At 34.9% G+C, this 23,013-nt stretch overlaps 2 protein-coding genes across 12 annotated transcripts; both read right to left on the reverse strand.

The window, feature by feature from the left end:
• Window positions 1-3,183: 3,183 nt before the first annotated feature.
• Window positions 3,184-16,588, reverse strand: selp (selectin P). Of its 11 annotated transcripts, none has more exons than XR_015518047.1 (16): window positions 16,122-16,556; window positions 15,809-15,875; window positions 13,888-14,256; window positions 12,126-12,233; window positions 11,865-12,050; window positions 11,292-11,480; window positions 9,827-10,012; window positions 9,498-9,683; window positions 9,216-9,404; window positions 8,496-8,681; window positions 7,933-8,118; window positions 6,754-6,939; window positions 6,383-6,568; window positions 5,989-6,192; window positions 5,067-5,313; window positions 3,184-3,321 (listed from the first exon to the last, which is right to left on the reverse strand). XR_015518047.1 is itself a non-coding variant. In XM_087297894.1 (16 exons), exons 2-16 carry the CDS (start codon window positions 15,873-15,875, stop codon window positions 3,257-3,259), a joined length of 2,616 nt encoding a protein of 871 aa, XP_087154020.1. In that variant the 5' UTR covers window positions 16,122-16,556; the 3' UTR covers window positions 3,184-3,256.
• Window positions 16,123-21,299, reverse strand: sell (selectin L). Its single transcript, XM_087298427.1, has 9 exons — window positions 20,977-21,299; window positions 20,807-20,879; window positions 20,341-20,712; window positions 20,149-20,256; window positions 19,356-19,541; window positions 17,363-17,542; window positions 16,965-17,054; window positions 16,839-16,857; window positions 16,123-16,752 (listed from the first exon to the last, which is right to left on the reverse strand). Exons 1-9 carry the CDS (start codon window positions 20,977-20,979, stop codon window positions 16,677-16,679), a joined length of 1,107 nt encoding a protein of 368 aa, XP_087154553.1. The 5' UTR covers window positions 20,980-21,299; the 3' UTR covers window positions 16,123-16,676.
• Between the last annotated feature and the right edge of the window lie 1,714 nt (window positions 21,300-23,013).

Here is a 23,013-nt window from a genome sequence, read left to right on the forward strand (position 1 = left end):
GCAAGTCTTATTAATAATAATGCAACATTTTGAACAAAGTATGGAAACAATTATTTTATGCTATCTCCTAGAGAAACCTGTCTAGTCTCAGCTTGCAAATCCAAGTCTGGATCCAGATATCCAGAAATGAAATTGGAGCGTGTGAGAGTGTCTGCTCATACAGGGCCATGAACATATTTAAAGTCATACCTAATATATTTGAACGTGAAGACTACATAATTGTAATTCCAGTAGTGGAATCTTTGCCATTATCTATTGCATTTTTTCAACATTTAGAAATACACTCACCGGCCACTTTATTAGGTACACTTGTCCAACTGCTCGTTAATGCAAATTTCTAATCTGCCAATCACATGGCAGCAACTCAATGCATTTAGGCATGTAGACATGGTCAAGGCGACCTAAAGAAAGGTGATTTAAATGACTTTAAATGTGGCATGGTTGTTGGTGCTAGACGGTCTGGTCTGAGTATTTCAGAAACTGCAGGTCTACTGCGATTTTCATGCACAACCATCTGATCTACCACAGAAACTGCTGATCTACCGGGATCTTAGACTGGTTTCTTGAACATGACAATGTGTTCACTGTTCTCAAATGGCCTCCACAGTCACCAGAGCACAATCCAATAGAGCTTCTTTGGGATGTCATGAAACTGGAGATTCTCACATCATGCATGTGCAGCTGACAAACCTGAAGCAACTGCGTGATGCCATCATGTCAATATGGTCTAAATTCTTTTAGGAATATTTCCAGTGCCTTGATGAATCTTTGCCACGAAGGATTGAGGCAGTTCTGAGGGCAAAAGGGGGTCCAACCCGGTTCTAGTAAGGTGTACATAATAAAGTGGCCAGTGAGTGTGTTGCAATTGAGAGATAATTTGAAATCCAAATATGAACGTGTTCGTTAAATTATCATACATTGCCATTTATCATATCTGACTGTGGCCTATATGTGTGGATTAACTTGTGTCCATGGCACCTTAATTCGCGTAAAACCACACTGGCACGCGCTGTCTCTCGTGCGTTTATTGGCGCGATACTAAACGTTGGCAGGCTAAAGCAAACGGAAAATAATCAAACGGCTATCATACGGTCACAGCGGGCACCAATAGCCTCGTTATTATTACGATAGCAGCCAGGAGGCATCAAGTCAGCTGATCAGTTATTTATTACCCATTTCGTGCCAGGATGGGCTGCAGACCCGCTCCCTCTTAAGCGATATAATTGGCGTCGTGCTGTGTTAATGCCCGGACAGATGCGACTGGTTAGGCACACATGCAACCCTCTCCTTCTGTGCTGAAATTCTGGAGAGCTTTCACTGACCAGCAACAAAAATAAACACAACCTACTCATTATATTTCACTTAATTGCATATAGCTAAAATAGGCTACTTAAATTAAATTAAATAAAATAAATAAATAAATACATAAATAGCTTAATAACCTACTTTTTTTGTGGTTGCAGCTGGAAGGGCTATTCAAAATATGTGAAATGAGTATGAATCATTGGTGGTTCATTCCACTGTGGCGACTCCTTACAATTTAGGCACTACATCTTCGGATAGTAAGTGAGAAATCCTACTTTTATTCTATTAAGTGAAGAACTTTATATGCTTTATACACATATATACTACATATTTCTTAGACAAAACCTACAGTATATGGGATGCCAGTATACCCATGTTTTCTATCCTGCACTGATATTACATTTTGTACACATTGTACATTTAACACCTCTGCTGCGAAATAATTGTAAACAAACACAAATACACAATGGAGTATTTGCCAAATACTGTTTGCAAATTATATTAGGGCTTCTGATTCCCTGGAGCTCCATGCAGCTGATTGTAAATAAAGAAAAAAAAGTCTATCAGATGTTTGATATCTATAATGAAATTATTGCTAAAGAAAAGGGCTTTTTCACATAGGGGATCTTTACAGCCAATTTGCATTCCCTTGCACAGCTGAAGGATAAGTTTTCTCTCCCATAGTCTCATTTCTCTCGCTATCTGAACAGGAAAATATTTCACAATTTCTAAATAAACCAGAAAGTCATAGTATTTAGCATCTTCTATCCTCAAACCCTAACACTAGACATCTGATTTCAAGCTTTGTTTGTGTTTTTAGGCACCAATATGCACTAAGTACATTAAGACAGCTTGGGCCATGGATTTGAATGAAGAAGTGGCTGATGAGATCTGGGAAGAAGTCCGGTCAACAATAAAGAAAGGTTAAATAAATTCGGAACACAAATTAATCTAATTAGAAGTTTAACATCACCTTCATTTCTCCAAAACTAGATTAAGTAAAATGTTTCCCTGTGTATCTCCTAAATGTGATATGTGGTGCAGAAGGGACTTTGGCACATTTATTTTGGTTTTGTCCTGTTCTTTATTTTGGTTTTGGTCCAGCAATTTTTAATTGTTTTCCAGTGCTTATAAAACCAACATCCAACCTGACTACAATTTGGCTATTTTTGGATATTCTAAAATAATGTACACATTTCCGTTAGCAAGCCCTATGGTTGGCATGATTACAGCTAAAAAGATGATCTTACTTGATTGGAAATCTCCAAAGGCTCCCTGTTATAAGAGATGGTTGAACGCGTTGCTTTATGTCATTCAAATGAAATAACTATACCTTGAAACTTCACAGAAATAAGCTGAAACCACATGGGGACCTATCTTAAGACTCTTGGAAATTTAGCATTTTAATGGTTAATGTCATTTATGCTGTACCTTTTTCTGTTTTTGGTAAATATCTTATAAATAGTATACAACACAAAACATTACAAAAAATATAAATAAATAAAACGATTGCTCTCCGGCTTCTGACCCTAAAGCCTCTCACATAGAAAGAACATTGTGAAAGGGCAACTAGAGGCCGTATTGAGTGTGACAGTGGGCATAGGGCCCAGAGACAGCATGTCCTGGCCTGGGTGTCTGCTCTAGGGTGAGGCTATATATGAAACAGTGAGTATGTGAGCGGTTGGACAACATGGTGTTTCTGGCAGTGTTTATACTGTCTCTTTCATACCTAGTGAGAGTGCCATGAAGAATGACCCTGCACATCACCCTATAATAACTAGTATAAATAAAATATATAGATATAATAAATAAAATAGTATAAAGGCTGTGAAAGTAACTATTGACATGGGCTGATATCGAACAGACAACACAAATCTATTCACGTATTAATTCATTTATTGCAAGTACAAAACAACATGAACAATATCATTTAGTAGGAATTGACATAGATTTAATTTAATTCAAATGCCAGGTTCAAGTCTCCTTCCAATGAGGATTTATTCAGACTGTAATGAGCTGCAGGGGAGAAGAAAAAATGTGTTAGGATTCTGTTAAAACAAATGATGCTAGTTAAAGAATTAGTTCAACAGACAAAACCTTCTTTCATCTTTTACTTGTCCATATAAATGTTAAAAACTAGCTTTTAATTTGGGAAAAATGATAACCCCACAGTTTTAGAAACCATTGATGCCCACTGTAAAAACAACAACAACAAAACACACACATACTTAAAGTACTCTTTAAAACGCTAAGTTATTATTTAACTGGTTGAGATAAATATTTGGTGCTTTGTTGAGTTATTTTTAACCTTTATTGGGTTTTGTATTAATAACTCTTAAATTTGCATTATTCCAGTTAAATCTACTATTAAATATCTTGCCATTGTAATCACTAAAGATAAAGAACTAAGTGATACACCTAATATTTCTAATAGAATTTCTGAATGTAAAAACAGAAACATTTTTGTAGAAATAGAAACATTTAAATTTTTTATTAGCAAAGGGGACTCTCTTTCAAGAAGTATTTACCCTGCTAGTTCCCTTCCCATTTTTTTACAAGAACATTTAATAAATCAGTTGAATTATAATTTTATTTGGAAGCGAAAAGTTCATTATGCTAAAAAAAAAAAACAATAACGAAATATTATAAAGATTTTATATCATAAAAATATATTTTTTAGAGTGTAGGTGGAATTGATCTTTTATTACGTTGTGATTTTTCAATACAAAAACTCGCTCTTAAATGATCAGAATTTCACAAGTATATATATATTTTTATAAGCATAAAGAATTTCCAAACATAATGTTTCCCCACGTTCACCAATTTGGAACAATAGGTATTTGTTTTCTTACAAACATTAGAGGTGTTTGGTCGGTTGTCCATCTATTAGACAGAGAGGGCGAGGTTCTGAGCCACAGAAATGTTTGTGAAAAATGTACTTTTGAATGTGATCACAGCAACACAATAGGGTATTGAAATCTATTCCGAAGGCATTTCTAATGATGGTTAGTAATGTGGTCACCAATGTAAATGACACCCTTCATCTGCCTTATTTGTTGATGAATGGACCAGATTTTATTTAGAGTGAAAGGCCTAATAAATTAATAAGATCAATATTAACCCAGGATAAACTTCCAATAAAAGCTAGTATTAGCTCTATTATCGAATTAAGAACAATGTTTCTTTCCATCCCTATATCTCCTAAAGCTAGTACACATTAAAATATTTAATGATATTTACCCATCTTCAGAGTTTCTTAGACATAGATTTAATTTTGATCACAATTTTACATTCTGTGAGGTGGACATTGAAACTAATAATCTTTTTTTTTTTTTTTTTAGCAAATTACTATATCCATTTCAAAATAACCATTTCCCCAGCACTCTTCATTACTGTTGATACAAACATGCGCTTCATAGCCGATCTATATAGAATTAGATAAAAACGCTTTCTCTACCTCCCGTATTCCTCTCTACAGTTTTGAGGAAATGATAAGTTTAAATTAAAATGAAATGACATATTATAAGTTATACGAGTAAAACAAGTAAATATTTTGGGTGAAAAACTGGAAATACATATTGATATTGGTTGCATTACATCAAAACATAATTGATCCAACCTATTACAACAACCCCAACTAAATATTACAAACAGTTTTGCTAGCAGGTTTGAGCTGTTTGTTAAATACCAACCAGCTAATGTTGTTACCAAATGCTAATAAACTACAATTATGCCAACAGTTGAATGGAATTATTTTATACCTTTTTTGGTGAATTGGCGAGTCAACAAAAATATAAGTCCACCCAGTAAAAGTAAACCAGCTGAAGAAGCAGCTCCCACAGCAGCATATATCAGCATACTGGCACTCACTGACATCTCCTTTACTGGAAACACAAAACATTTTAGTGACATCCTTTGTAAGTGCAATTAAATGGATTGTTCACCCAAAAGTTTTGCCATTATTATCTTCCCTTCCATTTACTCCAAGTCTGTTTGATTTTCTTTCTTCTGTTGAACACAAAGAAAGACATACTGACGAATATTGGGGGAAAACAGCTTTTGTTTGTATTATGGATATTGGTGGCTGTTTTTCCCAACATCCTTACAAATATCTAGTCTCCATCACATCAAAATGAAAGTTTTTTAGGTTTTAGTATCAATATGTTAGTCCTAAAATAATATATTTTACTATAATCTAGTGTGCTCCAAAACAGTGACAAACGTCTCATTTTGAAGAAATAAACATTCACAAAGTATTGGTTTGGTATGGAAGCAAATAAGTAGCATAATTAAATAACTTTGGCACTTCCAGCGAAAGGAATCAATCATTTTTTGAGGTCTCCTCATACTCATACATTTTCTAACTAATCCAATGCTCTCTAATATTTAATTTGCCCCACCTCTTTCAAGATCCTAGTACTGCATGCTGAAATCGTTCATTTATTCACATCAAAAGAGTGTTCAAATAAAAGAGTTTATATAAACACATGTGAATATAAGCCAAACTGAATGGTTTAAGCAGTGATATAAAAGTAAAGCTATTAAATGTAAATGGTGAGGAAATTTTCAATTTTAGGTGGACTATCCCCTTAAGAGTGCTTTCACTCTTGGTTCAATTGCCTGTTCAAATTGATATGTTCCTGGTCATACAATAACTTAGGTTCAGGGGGAATTTGGACTTACCAACACAAATGGGTGGTGAATGAGTCCAGTACCCATTGGAGGTGCAGACAAGCTGACTGGTTCCATTGAGCTCATGACTGTTTGCACACCAGAACATACACTGAGATCCAAAGCTAAAGTTTCCATGGGGGTGAGAACAGTTCATTGAGGGTGGAGGTCCCAGATCAGAAAGATGAGAGAGCCAGAGGGGCTCACAATGAACAACTGACATTCAAAGGAGAAATATATATGTATACATTAATATCAGTGCATAGTTAATAGGGAAAGCCTAGCAAGCAATTTTTACTTCGTTTTTTTAGTAGGAAAAGATTATAACTTGTATAGTTTAGTTAGAATGTTAGGAATGTTCATTAATAAGAAATGGTTCCCAAATTATTTTGTGTTTGTCAAGTACCAGCACACGAAGGCATCTCCTGACTCCAGTTCCCAGAAGCTGAGCACTGTATATCTGGCTCTCCTGTTAACTCAAAGCCAGTCTCACACCCCAGAAGACACTGGGATTCATAGCTAAACAGAGAGTGAGGATGAGAGCAATTCATCCAGCCATTTTCTGGAGCGCTCAAAAGAGGGCATTCTTGAGCTATGTAAAAAAATAATAACATGATTAAACGTTAGCATATATAATCTGATTGACTTGGTCATATCATGAAGTTTAGATGTAACATTTTAACATTTACTAAGGGGACAGAAATTATTACAAGGTATACAATGACTATATACATGATGATGTGCAATGGAAAAAGGGGAAGAGTCATCAGTGATTACCCAAGCAAAAGGGTGGAGTGTCTGTCCACTTCCCCATCTCCAAACACTCCAGTTTGGGTGTGCCGTGCAGTTTGAAGCCTGCCTGACAGCTTACTTCACACACTGTACCAAAGCTGAACTGTCCATGGGGATGTGTGCAGGTTAAACTACCATGAGAGGGGTCAGTTAATGAGCTGCACTGCTGTGCTGTTGGATAGAGAATCAGAAGATCTGTGACACGACTTCTTTGAATTTTTGTGAAAACATAATGATGAATAATTAATAGTTGGGAATATTTTTTTTCTTAGAATGAAGAACATTTTAATGAACATAGTAGGCTACATTCTTTTGTGGAAAAGATTGATTCCATGGATGTAAAAAGTTCTTCAAGGAAATAAATATCACAAAAAGTGTATGATAGTGCAGAGTTAACCTAACAAACATACCCGTGCAGGGCCCATGCTGGCTTTTTGCAGGCATTGCAGGCTATGGCAAGCTCACACCAAATCTAAACTGGCCCAATGTGGGCTAGCCCAGAGCTGCAGGCTCAGTAATGTTATCATTGTTGGCTAGCTTATTCGAGCCCAGAGCAGGCTTTTAAGAGTTTAATTAATGGCTAAATGTTGGCCCATTAGAGTTGGCCCTGCATGGGTAAGCCTCACTTATCCCCCAGGAAGCCCTCACTATGCCCAAACTGGCCCTGCACGGGTAAGCAGGAAACATACAAAGAGCAGACAAACAGAAAAATATTATTATTGGCATGTTGTTAACATGATTTAGCACATACCTAGCATGTTTTTACCATTTTGCTAACACATTCTATCACATGCTTAATGTATTAAAACATTTAGAATTATTTAGCAATTTACTAAATATGCATCTTGCTAGCATGATCTTGTTTTTGAACATGTTTACACATGGTTAGCATGTTTTGGCACATGGCTAATGGCTTAAATATATTCTGACAGTTTTATTATAAATGACAACAAAAAAGCATACAAAAAAAGCAGTGCAGCCGGCAAGTCTTCTCACAGACACACCCCCAACTTGGGGGTAGAAATAAAGTCCCAAGTTTCTCAGATTCCCATGTAATTAGGTTACAACTTTGTGGTGTTGTTCACATTTAACAAGATTTAATAGCACAATAAGGTCTGTTTTGCTTTTAACCATCTTATTTAAGATTAACAAGAGTTTGTTTACCTCGACAGACAGAAAGCTCCTGCTTCCACTTCCCTTGTGAGGTGCAGTAAGTGGAATTAGTTCCATTCAAAGTAAATCCAGCTTCACACTCAAGCCAGCACTCAGAGCCATAGCTGAACTCCTCCAGCAGGTCATGACAGTGTACAGAACCATGATGAACAGACTCCAGAGCTTCACATCTTATGACTGAAAAGAGGAAAACATGAGGACATGCCTTTATACCAATCTGTTAATAATTATTTCATGGTAAATATGTGACGTCACTCTGTCGAGAAATTTTGTTTGCTGCAAGAGGAGATTATACATTTTGGATTTATTAACAACTCAGTCGTGTCGAGAACTATTTTGTACCCTATACATTTTAGATATATAAATAACTGATGTTGTATTACAATGCTCCTACAGTCAATTCTTTCTGTCACTTATTCTCTAAGATTGTACTCAAATGTTTTTGCAATAGTAATGATAGAACTATGTTTCATTCAGTTTCATACCATAACATGACATTTCAGAGATTGTGATTATTTGATTTAAATAATTGATTAAAACCAGCTGAACCCCACCTTTACATGCAGGCGTTGGTGCTGACCAATTGCCATTACTCAAACAGTTGAGTGTTATATCTCCTCTCAGTTTGTATCCCACCTCACAAATAACCTCACAAGAAGTACGAAAAGAGAACTTCCCTAATGGATTGGCACAGGTCAGGTTGCTATTCGCAGGGGTCTCGAGAGGGTCACAAGCAACAGCTGAAATATATATGATATCAGTGATTAATGTTCACCATTATCCATACTAGTGAAATAATGTACTGAGTTAAAACATTCCCCCTTCCTATGACATTAAAGAAGTAAACCATGAAGTCAATTTGGATACACACAACTATATACATTGAGTATAATTAAGTCAACCAATTCCACAAATTTCTATATAAAATGCCTTTTAAATGTAAACTTCTTAAAGAGACGGTACACCTAAAAAAAAGAAAATGTACTCACTATTTACTAACCCTCAAGTGGTTGCAAACTTTTATGAGTTTCTAGCTTTAGTTGATCACAAAAGAAGAATTTTTAGAAAAGCAAATGCTGTGGAAGTCAATAGTTTCCAGTTTCCTTCATAATATCTTCTTTTGTGTTCAACAGAAGAAAGTAAAATCAAACAGAATTTTCAGTTTTGCGTGAACAATGCTTTAAAATTATAGCTTTCTATGCAAACTAAATAATAATATTCCTCATTGTTCATTGGTATTACACCATCCATAATGATAAGAACTGATAACAAACCTGTACAAATAGGTGCTGTGTTTGTCCAGTGCCCAGTGTGATCACAATGAGTGGAATCTGTGCCTCTGAGCACCAAACCCTCCTCACACTTAAACTCACAGCTGGATTTGTAGCTATTGGTAGACAGGGGGTGTACACAGCTCACACTTCCATATTTTGGTGTATCAGAGAGAGGAGGACACTGTACAGCTGTGGGGAATCCAGAATTAAAACATGGTAAACTGAATATGTTGAACTTACAGTAACTGAAGATATCTTAGTACAGTGAATAATGAACGATACCATGACAAATAGGTGATATATGACTCCAGTTCCCCTGTTTGGTGCAGTGAGTGGAATTTGTACCATTGTGGACAAAACCAGAATCACATTTAAACCAACAAGTGGAGCCATAAGAAAACTCATCGAGAGAGTCATGACATTGGTAGGAGCCGTTCGCGATGGGTTTCAGAGAGTCACACTTTACCACTGCCAAAATGATTCAAACAAAACAGAGATTTTAGAGTGTGAAATAGTATATTTTAATAGTACATAGTTTCTCCAGAGCTCACATTGTGTTGAAAATTTGGATTCAGTAGCTCAGTATGACATTGAGGAATCATGTATCCCACCTTCACATACAGGCAATGGTGCTGACCAGTTGCCTTCTCTCTGGCAGGTTAGTGCGGCTCTTCCTCTTAGTTTGTATCCCTCATCACAGGTAACATTGCAAGAAGAATGGAAGGAGGATTTTCCCAGTTGATCAGCACAGGCCAAACTGCTATTTGCAGGGGCCAGGAGGGGATTACAGGTCACCACTGTGATAAATCCAAACCATATTGATTAAATGGTTATGATGATTGAAGGATTATAAAACTGCACAATGTTTATTTTACTGGCGCATATTGTTATTCTTCAGGTGAACAATTAATCCATGTTGAATGAAGTTAATCAACTGAAGTTAATTTTCAATTAAAGTCCGATAATTTGCTTGGCATTTGAAATGGCAGTCCTTCTCTGTTGACGTCGATTTGACATCCCTATATTTTTAACCAGACCCCTCTTAGAAAATAATGCACAAAAAGAAAACCACACCCTCTACTTAACTCGTTTCAGTTGAAAGTACATCAACATCCTATAATAAAACTCTAAACTTCCATTTCACGTGAACTTTAAAGCTGTAATACTTTTTTTTTTATCTAAATTGCCTTAAATTTATTGATCCTCGACTAAATATGCCTTTCATGGATTTATCTCCCTCAAAATATAAACATTGAGCCTTTTAGGAGCCTTCAAAACAGAGGAAATCACTTTCACTTACATCAATGCAAGGCAAAAAGACATTATGAAAAATAATTTAACAAGATGAAAGAATCCGATGTAGTGATGACGGGTTTCAGCTGAGATTTTTTTAAAGGTTGAGATCATTTTTTCATTTGCTACGAGAAATGAAAATATATTAAACTCCAAATACAGTTATAGTAATAAGGTATAGTATACTGCACACATTAGCCCTTCACTGTCAAACCCATTATATATTAGTAAAATATTGTGAGAACAAAAAGGGTGTGGAAAAACTGATTTTTTTTTACAGGACATACAGTTCCAGAGTGTGTCTTAGCAGTCTTACAAAACATTAAAATGTTTCACAAGAATTGAAGGGAAGTGCACTATTATTTGCTATCAGCACTTACTACAGTACCCCAGCAAACAATTTCATGTTTATTAATATCTAAACGTAGACATCTTGGTTAAAACAAGGCTAAACTTGGGCTGTCAGTGAAAATATAATAGACATAGAATAGCCCAAAACTAGACTAGTTGTCAAATAGACAGACTTTATATGTGTGGTCATTTATGTCTGTTTATTTGACGACTTGTCTACTTTTGGCCTATTCTTAGATGTCTATTAGATTTTCACTAACAGCCCCAATTTAGCCTTCTTTTAGCCAAGACGACTATGTTCAGACGTCTGTTAGACATCCTTTAAAAAGAAAAATGCTTGCTGGGACACTAATTGTAATCTGTCCATTATGTGGCCTTTGTTAAGCCTAGTCTTCATTTATATTCAGTGTTTATGAATCAGCAACTCTGTACCTGTGCAGGTGGGGACTTTGTCTGTCCAGTGGCCAGTGTGGTCACACCAGGTTGTCTTTGAACCATTGAGCTCAAAACCCTCCTTACACTCAAACTCACAGCTGGAGTTGAAGCTATTCATGGAAAGCGGATGAGTGCAGATCATTGTCCAACCACGAGGGGCATCAATGATTGCCTGACATTTGACAGCTGTAATGGTACAACATTTTTAACAAGTAAAATCAAACAACAAACAACAAATTGTCAATAACATTCAAATAGTTTTTTTTGTTTATTACCCACCCTGAAAAAAATAAGAAATTATTAGTACTTTTCACAAAAAATTTGAAAGAGACCTGCAAAAAAAAACTGGTCATCAGCACAGGACATCTCTACTGTAGACATGCAGACATAAATCCATTGCTCACATATAAGCTAATAAATAGAGTTACTAAACACTCTTTAAAATAAAGAAGAACTTATCTTTAACAACCTTTTGTGGACTATAAAATTTCCATGAATGTTATGTGAATCAACAATGATTTTTAAGCTGTGAAGTACAATTTATGCATAGCAACACAGTATGGTCCATACCCTGACAAACAGGAAGGGTGTCGTTCCAATGTCCTGTTGTCAAGCAGTGTATCCTCTCTGCCCCCACCAGATTGAAACCAGTGGCACATTGGAACTGGCATGATGAGTTAAAGTTAAACTCTCCAAAGGCGCCGTCACACTTCACAAGACCTTGCTGTGGGTTTTCAACTGGCTGGCACTGGACAACTGCAATAGTGTAAATGGTCACTTAGCAAGAAAACACACAATTAACATTTTGAGTTTGGACTGGTTCTACTGCACCTTCTTCAAAGCATGGACCCATGAATCCAGCGTCACATTGACATGTGTAGTTCCCAATAGTCTCCACACACTCAGCATGCTCACTGCAGGATACCTCAGTGCAAGAGGCTGCAGTCAATAACATTTCATTTGTATCATACAACAAAGTTAAATGTGAATTAAACAGCAAATAGCTATCTGTTAAATACCTGACTGAGCATTCAAAATCCATGCTTTAAATAAATTATACAATTACAGTATAAACTATCATTTAGCCATGCACATAAAAAAGTCTGTTTAAATAATTACTGATGTATTTTATCATAGTGTGCGAATTATACATTGATGATCAGGGGGTCAACTGTTTCGGTTAGTTTGTTTAATACATTCTTAAGTCATTTATGTATTTATTTTTTATTAAATCTAGTTTATTAATAAAACATATTTAAGTTTTCACCCAGCAGGCACACAACATCATCATAAAACGTTAATATTAGGTTAGATTTAGGTCATGATGTGAGGTGACCAAAATTCGATGTCTAGTCAGCATCTAAGGATAATGTTATTTCGACGTCCAATAACGACATCAAACAACGTTGATATTTGGTTGATTTTAGTTTGTGTTGTAAAGTGACCAAAATCCAACGTCTGATGGATGTCATAGTGGTAATTCCACACAACTTTAAGGTGAAACATGAGTAGATGTTGATATTTGGTTGATTTTAGGATGGACATTGAACATCGACGTTGGCCTGACGTCGTGTTCTGAGGTCAACCTGATTTTCATTTCCAAACAAAATCCAACATCCCCACGATGTTGGGGTACAACGTCAACATGACATCATGTTGATGTCCTGTGCCTGCAGGGCAGCATTTTGAGAAATATTTGGTGTATTCTGACCTGCAGTATTCTCTGATTAGCTATTTCAGATGTTACTGTAGGTTAAACTACGAACTATGTGTCTAATTTGATTTTATTTTCAGGCTAAATATGGATACAAACACCTATTTTACAAGAAAACAAAGTCTTGTGAACACAATGTCTTATTTGTGCTCTAGATCTGCCACTTTCAGACTTTTTTCTCGAATAGATTGGCGCAATTATACATTAGCAATTGTTTGACCCGTTACAGGTGTGGTCAGATGTGTATTTATTTATTCATTCATTTTCTTTTCGGCTTAGTCCTTTTATTAATCTAGGTTCACCACAGCGGAATGAACCACCCACTTATCCAGCATATGTTTTACGGAGCGGCAACCCATCACTGGGAAACCTCCATACACACTCATTTACATACATACACTACAGACAATTTAGCCTACCCAATTCACCTATAGCGCATGTCATTGAACTTGTTGGGAAAACTGGAGCACCTGAAGGATACCCATGCCAGCACGGGGAGAACATACAAACTCCACACAGAAATGCCAACTGACCCAGCTGGAGCTTTAACCTTCTTGCTGTGAGCTGACAGTACTAACCACTGCACTACTGTGACACCCAATGTGTATTTTTATTATCTATTGTTTTAATTATTAACATTATAATTTAAAATACTGATCAGAGTTAAATATTTCTCAGTATTAAACACCTGACTCCCTATACATCTTGTTTTCACCTCTTTTAGGGGTGATCAAGCGTTAATGAGGGGGTCAATCCCCCCAAACCACTTGTAATTCGCACACTGATTATCATATATAATTATCACATATAAGTATTTATGGTATATTAAATCATGAATAAATATACAACTTTTTAAATATGTTTACAATTAAAATTCACCTAAATAACACACAGTTGCTTTCTTCTTGCTGCACCTCTCGTCGTTCCACTTGGCAGTGTCTTTGTTCCTCTTGATGTAAATCTCCACACAGTCTTCTCCAGTCCCCTGGTTATTCGGTTCATTTGTCGCCCAGTTTGCTGCTTCGACGGTCAAGAGCTTTTTGGTCCCAACCCATGTCCAATGGCCGTCAATCTTCCTAATGCCAATCCAGTAGTATGCCCGATGGAAGGGGAGGATTTCGTTGAGGTATGCAATTTCTGCCTGGTTTTGGATGGCCACCATATCCGTGAAATGCGTTTGACACCACTGACGAGCTGCTGTCCAGTCCAACTTACTGTCGATGTTGTAATGGTAAGTCCAGGCATTGACTGATAAACACAGTGGCGTGGCATAAAAATGTGACTGTTAATGTTTGTTAACAAAAAGGACTTTCACGGTAATCGCCTAATTTACTGCTGAACTTATTCAATCAATGCAGTGTACAGCCCCTTGCTGTCTAAAAATTGGATAAAATTAGCCAGGGTGGTTCGGGTGGTTCGAAAGCCCCACTGACAAGTTCCTACATGAGCTCATTTGTCCCATTTTACTACTATGCCAACATAAATTGTGAAAACAATCGATAGAAGAAGGCTTTAATACAAATTAAAATTGTAGTTATTCAAATGGCCAAATTCTGACCGAGGAAAATTGAATGAGCTGTCCAGTTTGTTATTTGCCTAGGTAGGGCCAGATAGAATCTGCGCATATTTTTGGCTATTTCTGTGGAGAATTTTGTACAAAATCTGTGGATCTATGCGGAATGATTTTAGCAATATCATAAATAAAACATATATTAAACAATATTTGAAATAATTCTACATTTTTAACTTATTTAATGTTTACAATGCAAATCCAATTAGTTCCACTTATTTGGTAAACAAGTCTCTCGTATTATATATCTACTAAAAGACAGAAAATATTACTTTACACATTGTAAATAAATCATATGGACATTTTATTATTATTATTATTATTATTATTATTATTATTATTCACAATAATATTTGTGAAACAAATTTAAAAATGAAATAAATACACATTTACACAAGTAAATACATAGACCTAATGATTGGCAAAAAAATCAGCGGGATTTCTTTGGGTGTAGATATCATGTGGGCCTACCTATAGGCTACAGTTAAAACAAGTTTAAAGCAAGTTTTAACAGATTCCTAATTGTTTTTTTATGTGATTGAAGATAAATTGATAATAATAAATGTTCATATTTCTTTATGAATTTTTTTTTAAATGCTAATCTCATAACATTATGTAAAAAAACTTACTTAATGTAAGCACTTCTACAAAATTGTAGAAAATACTTTTCGTACACCATCTGACAAGCTAATCCAGCAATGCTTAGTTCTTAAAATATAACTAAAATGCAGTATTTTAACCTGATAAATAAATAGAAAACTAGGTGAATAACTGCAAGTGTCCACTTTTTTTTAGAGAAAAGAACCACCTCTTTCAATAGGCCTGTGTTTAGGTAAAATGTCAAAACAACCATGTTACACACAAATCCAGGTGACAGTTTTTTAATATATATATATATATATATATATATATATATATATATATATATATATATATATATATATATATATATATATATATATATATATATGTGTGTGTATTATTTGTATTTTTATGCATTCTTCTGTCACAAACAGCCACACAATAACCTGCTTAGCCAAGATTATAAATTTTAAAATGTAGAGATTAAAATATATATATACATCTTTACAAGAGTTTCTTGTAAAACCTAAATTTGGATGAGCAGCAGTACATACTTTTTTTAAAAACAGATCCTAATATGGCTGTCATTATAGTTCTAGTTCTTGGTGTGAACATGTCAATAAAGAAATAAATTAAATGAGAACATACCATTATACATTCCAGTCATAAATACCAGAGATCCAGAAAATAGAGTAATATGCACCAACAAAACCATCTGAGGAACGTGAGAAACGCATGGAGGTGGTCATTTATTTTTCAACCCAACTTTCACATTTAGAAATGAATTAATTAGTTATTAACAAAGGTAACATGATAATAAATAATAATAGATAATTACTAATTACTTATGCATGTTATCAAACTAAAGGCTTCAGAGGTCTAAATGCTTTAAAAGTTCATTTTTAGATTCATACCCTATATAACATACACACACATAACTGTAATAAAAAGCAAGCCTTACCTTTTTTGACACAATTCAGTTTTATTTGCATGAAATCTGAAAGGAAATTTACAGAGCAATGCATACAAAATTACTGTCAAATGTGATTTACTATTTAGACAGTTGCACTGCATGGGAAACAAGTCACGGGAAATTGTGTAATAGCGCTGTCATTAAAAGGACACATTTCACAACTGTTTGTAAAAGACAATTGAAGAGTTCAGATGCAAAAACTTTTAAGTCCCATCTGAAATTTTCTCCTATATAAGCATTTTTCTTCAGCCTCCAATATTTTTGTTTAGTTATTTCACTTTAAAGGCAATGCAAAGAACCTGTTTTTTTGCAAAAAAATTGGATTTACTGAACATACACACAGGAGCTAGCCAAAAATGCTCAGAAGAATTTTTCAGATGGCATTTAGAGGTTTTTGCATCTCAACTCTTCAATCGACATACCAAAAATATTGTCTTGCTTTTCTTAAAAACAAATAAATACTAAAGATTCTTATTTTTTTCATGTTTGAGAATACAAAGCATATAAAAAGAATGAAATAAAGAAGAAAAAAGACCAAAATGGTTATGCTGAACATAGAGGACCCTCTAGTGGCGGAGGTTCTGCTTCATATGCTGGATTTATAGTCTCCTGTTGTGTTCTACAAGAAAACATTGTGAATTAAGATTTCCATACATCCAAATCAGTGGTAATGCTAAAACAAAATTACACATAACAACAAATTACCTTGATGTTACCTTTTTACCTAAAGCCAAAATTTAAAAGGAAAAAATATTAGATGATATATTTTTCTTCATACATACTGTAATTGTGGTATATTATAAATTATAAATTAAAGATCACAAAACTCACTCTTTCTGCAGATGCAGCAACCACATAAACAACCACAAAACATTGAGATGACAGCCGATGCCAAAAGTGCAATTAGAAAATGGATATAGCCTGAGGAACGATAAAACAAGTGTCAGTGAGCACTATAAATCTTTTTATATTCATAAATCATGATTAATCTGTTATTTATTCACATTCACATCTATATAATTTCATTAAATAAACATGAAAGCTTTCTGCCCTCTAATAGGTGGAAATAATACTGACTAAATGTTACTTTTCAATGCTTTTTATTCAGGATTATTTATATATGTAAAATAAAAATAAGTTTAGGGTTTTCCAAACATTTCTTTAATGTAAGATCACAAAATAAACTATACTTAATAAATGTGGTGCACAACTGTAAAGTACAAACTTACTTGCACACATCATTGGATATGCACATTCCCATGTATCGTCAGCTCTGTAGGAAAACCGAGAAAAACCCAGCAGCAGATGACCAGGAGGACACTGCACTGTACAGGCAGACCTAGAGCTGTCATGTGCTTCAGTGCAGTTTATCAGTCTACCACCAAACAACAGAAGGGGAAAACACTCCGCTGCAACAGGAAAGCAAAACTTAATCTCACATAATTAATGATAGAAAAGTGGAAGGTGATAAATTCTTGGTGATTAGACCTTGAAAACGGGTGGACCTCAGTGGCTCCTGTCAAACTAAAGTACACAATTTTACAATACATGAGCATAAACATTTATTGGATTTATTTTTGTTAATTAATTTTTGCTGAAAATTGAGGTGGTCAAAAATGTGTAAGAAAAAGCATGCAAAAAAAGTCCAGCTATTGAAAAACTAGTTTCACTAGATTTAATCTTTACTAATCTTTATTTTTTAAACTACTGACCTTCCAAATACAATTGTTTTTTGTGATTTAGAGAATGTTTTGGCTAAAAATAAAAATGTTAATATATGAACTTTTAGACAACACAATACTAATGTTAACTTTAGAAGTGTTAAAAAAAACAATGTGTGGTGGAATAACCCTGATTTTCAGTCAAAACAAATGGAAATATTTTATTAATTAAATATTTTATTAAATATTTTATTATCTGACCAATTGTCTGAAAAAACACAATATATTTAAGTGATATTTGTTAAAAGAAATCATACTTTTATAGAATAAAACAAATATTCATATTTTACTCAAACTTTAAATACAATAAATGAAAGTGGTCTTCTAATATATATCTGATGATATAGACTTTGTGTTTGTGTTGTAGCTCTACCAATCATCAGTAAACCACAGATTAAATACAATACATTTAATTAGAGAAGCTCTCAATTCAAAGTCTCAAATACAACATTAACATATAATGCATATAGATGCTGAGTTAATATATTGTTTTAGTGCACTGTCTGAAATATAAACTGGTTTGTCTGTATAGTGAACGTTAATGTATATTCTTCTCATAATGAATCATAAGTCTTGCGTCATTGAAAAATAAGGTGTATATCTTCCTGAGACCCCGCGCATTGACTTATGACCTCTGTAGTGGACATTGCGTTTTCATGAATTTTCTTTGAATTTTTTGAGCTACTCTGTCAAGTCCTGTTATACTGTTCAGATGACATTCTGAGCTTTCTTGTGATATGTCATTTGATTGGCTGGCATGCTATGAACCACTTCTTACACTGCATCCAAAATGACCGACAAACAAAAAAAGCACATTTTATAGGGAAGGAGAGAGGTATGTAAAATTTAGCTTTTTAAATGATTTTTTACTATTAATATTACATATATATTTGTTTATTAAAGTGTCAGGAACAATACATTTAGCTTTCAAATCTGTTAACTTGTTTGTGTTTCAAAATATCATCCTTTTTTTAAAATGTCCACTATAGTGAACACCAGGACCATCTCAATTAATGACTGCATGTTGTAGGAGGCAGAACTGAAGCAGAGAGGATTCTTTATAAGATAGTTGAGGGAGACTCTGATTTAGAGTATGACAATCAGACAATTAGAGAATTAGAGACAATAAGAGAATGATAATCAGTTTTAAATCGCTGTAACATCACTTCTTTTTTTCCTTTTTTTTTGAGTACGGCTTTATTTCAGGCTAAACTATTTCAGGAATTTCAATACAAAAAAAATAAAATTCTTTTGTTTTGTTTTGTTTTGTTACATTAATATTGGATTACTTTACAGCCATATCCTCTACAGTTTTGTTGTCTGAGTGGGGGACGTTTCAAACTAAATTGGTCCTGTGGTCCACTACAGTAGACATGCTGTAAAACTAAAACTAAAAACAAAATTTAAAAACTCTAAATTGTAAAATTTTTGGGGGGTCTCAGGAGAAAATAAGAGGTAATATTGATTTAAACATAAAATTATACTGAAAAATATACCATACCTGCACAGGAAGGTAGAGGTGCATTCCATGCACCTGATGAATTGCAGTTGAGCTCAGCTGTGCCTTTCAGTTTATAACCAGCTGCACAGGAGAATTGACATTTTGAGTCAAGGGAATAATTCCCGTACAGTCCAGAGCACTCCATCCAGCCTTTGGTTGGTGTGGAGAGGTGCGGACATGAAACAACTGCAGAGAGAGAAAGAGAGAGATAGTCAGTTACAATAATATGTAGTAGTATTATATATTTAGCAAAGTATATTTGTTTAGACCCCTTTAGAGAGTCACCATCATCATACACATGCACATTTTTACAGCTATCTTTATTGGCCCATGCCACGACTTCATGTTTTTATACCATATACAGACTGTATATTCTGTTCCCTTACCCCAAACCTACCTCTTTAACTAAAATACTTTGTCCTGTGTGATTTATAAGCCTCATAAGCACCAGAATGTTTCCATGAACTTAAAAATGACTGTTTTTGCTATATTGTGGGCACAATTTGTTCCCAACACTGTGATGAAGGCCAGAAGAATACATAAATGTTGGGTTTTCATCATTTATGGGGACTTCCTATATAGGTTATGCCTTTATACTGTACAGACTGTGTATTCTGTCCCCCTACCCCAACTCTACGCTTATACCCAAACTTCACAGCATTAGCATCACTTCAAAGCATTCTGCAAACTATCACTTTAAAGTATATTCACTTCATTAATAGCTATTAAACCATAAAAATTCATTTTATTAACGTTGTAGTTGTTGTATTTATTGAAATACTGTATTTCTGACCTGTGTCACATTGTGGCCCCAAGAAACCTGGTTTACACACACAGCTGTAGTCGTTGACTTGTTCTTCACAGACTTTTCTATCACCGCATGTTATGTTAGGGCAGTGTGCTTAAAGAAAATATACAGATTATTTATATATGAAGATCTAGTATGCTCCCATGGGAAATAAATTAAACTAAAAAAACTTCTTACCTTTGTGACACACGGGGTACTTTGGGTTACTGCAGCTATCATCGTTCCACTTTCCACTTTTGCTTAAGCTGGTAATGTACATTTCTACACAGTTTTCTTCAGACAGTCGATTATTGGGCTCTGTTTCTGCCCAGTTTATATAGTCTGCAGCCTGTCCATTGGCAACCCACATCCAAGTGTCGTTGATCTTTTTCATTCCAATCCAGTAGTAAGGAGCAGAGTTTAGTTTTGGCAGCTTTTCTTTCAGAGCATTTGTCACGTTTTCATTGTGGACCATCACAATGTCTGTGTGATGAGTTTGACACCACTTTCTTGAATCATTCCAGGTCATTGTTTCAGTATGTGTGTGATATGTCCATCCTTCAACATTGACTAATATTTTGACATGAAAGATTAATATTATTTCATAATATTATTTCATAATTGTAATTCTTTAATGAAAAGGATAAAGGTAGAATCTACTCACCCATTATCATCCAGAGAGGCAAGAAAACTCCTATGTGCCCAAGTATAGCTCTATTTTTTACACCACCTTCAGTCTAAACAATAAAAGCAGCCATTTAGTTGCACATATTAATATTTGTAATGAATCAAAACACTTACAATAAAGTGGAAAATTTCCTAAAAGATGCATACCATGGTCCTCTTCAGTCCTCTTTTAAATCAGTCACTTGTTTTCAGCAGAATACTCTTTTTCTTTTACACATAAAGACACTTTTGCTTTAAGTCTGTTCAAAAAGGGTTTTCCCGTCATATTTATTGGTCATTTGCATTAAATGGCAGGATGTTTCATCACAGGGTTGACAATCATTATGTAACTAGCGGGAAAGATGTAAAAAATTCTTGATTAAATAAAAAAAAAAAAGGTTTTATTTATGTAATTAGACAAAATAAGATCAACCCTATATTTAAATAATATTATGAATAATAAAATGTTGGTAATTGATGGCATTGAACTCTTCAAGGACACTCTAAAAAAATGTTTTTAAGCGTCAGCTACCTAAAAGCCTCCCCCTGATTACATGCAGTTTCAGGGAAGGACACAGTCACAGGATACGTCCAGATGAACATGACCTGGGTTATTTCAACAAAACCTTTCATTGCAATCACAATGCTAATGAGTTCATGTAGTTGAAGGTGAGGAAAGATTAAACGAGAGTGCAGCAACTTTAATTGAGACTCCAGTTTGCTTTTAGATTACTGACGTTTGGAGTTGGAAAACAAAGAGGGATCAAAGAAAAATGTCGCTAAAATAAATTATAAATACCTGAATTCAATTTAACAGTACCAAAAAAATAAACAGCAAAAATATTATACACTTACCGGCAAATTTATTAGGTAAACCTGTTCAACTGCTCGTTAGCGTAAATTTCTAATCAGCCAATCACATGGCAGCAACTCAATGCATTTAGGCATGTAGACATGGTCAAGATGATCTGCTGCAGTTCAAACCGAGCCAGAGGTCAGAGGAGAATGGCCTGACTTGTTCCAGCTGATAGAGAGGCAACAGTAACTAAATAACCACTCGTTACAACGAAGGTATGCAGAAGATCATCTCTGAACGCACAACACGTCGAACCTTGAGTTGGATGGGCTACAGCAGCAGAAGACCACACTGGGTGCCACTTCTGTCAGCTAAGAACAGGAAACTGAGGCTACAATTTGCACAGGCTCACCAAAATTGGACAATAGAAGATTGAAAAAATGTTGCCTGCTCTGATGGGTCTTCATTTCTGCTGAACATGACAATGAGTTTACTGTACTCAAATGGCCTCTACAGTCACCAGAACTTTTGGGATGTGGTGGAACGGGAGATCTGCATCAACAACATGATGCTGTCAGGTCAATATAGATCTCTGAGGAATATTTTCAGTACCTTGTTGAAGCTATGCCACGAAGGATTAAGGCAGTTCTGAAGGCAAAAAGGGGTACAACCCGGTACTAGTAAGATGTACCTAATAAAGTGGCCGGTGAGTGTATATTATCTTACAAACTGAAAAGTTTAATTAAAACGGTGTACAGACGTATGCATTTATTTATTTGCATGGTTTTACAACTTTGAAAACAAACAACTATGTTTTTGTTGGGCTTTTGAATGCAACGACTAATCAGAGGCTTTTGGATTGGTTGCAACACAACTCACTCTGGCTATATTTTGTGCTCTTGCTAAATTCAACATAAAATAACAACCAAAGTGCAGATACGAAAGTTATTGGATTTTTCTTGTAGTGATTATGCATGTTCATGTTTTGTTATTGCTGTCAGAATATTATCTCTAAACACACCCTTATGTTAAAGAAGTTTATTCACGTGTACTGTTGGTACACTTCTTTTAAACTACAAAATAAGAGCATACTTTGAGTCTACTCCTATGTATGTCTCTAAAATGTACTTCCTTACCAAAAAGATCTATTCAAGTGTACTAATAGTGTACTTCTTTTAAATTTAAAAACAGCATACACTTTTATTAGACTTTGTATGTACTTTCCTGAAATGTACTTCTACTGACTGCTCTTCAGTGAATAGTGAATAGTTTAGCATTTTAGCATTATACCGCAAGTCTGCTGCCTGCCTGATTTGGTGAACTGTTTCCCAATCTGGAATACTGTTGGATGTTTTTATGGGAAGGAGAGAGTTGGAGTCCTTGATGATGGAGACAGCTATCATGTGGAC

The sequence above is a fragment of the Danio rerio genome, chromosome 20 (assembly GCF_052040795.2).
Source record: "Danio rerio strain M-AB ecotype USA chromosome 20, GRCz13ab, whole genome shotgun sequence".
Lineage (NCBI taxonomy): Eukaryota > Metazoa > Chordata > Actinopteri > Cypriniformes > Danionidae > Danio > Danio rerio.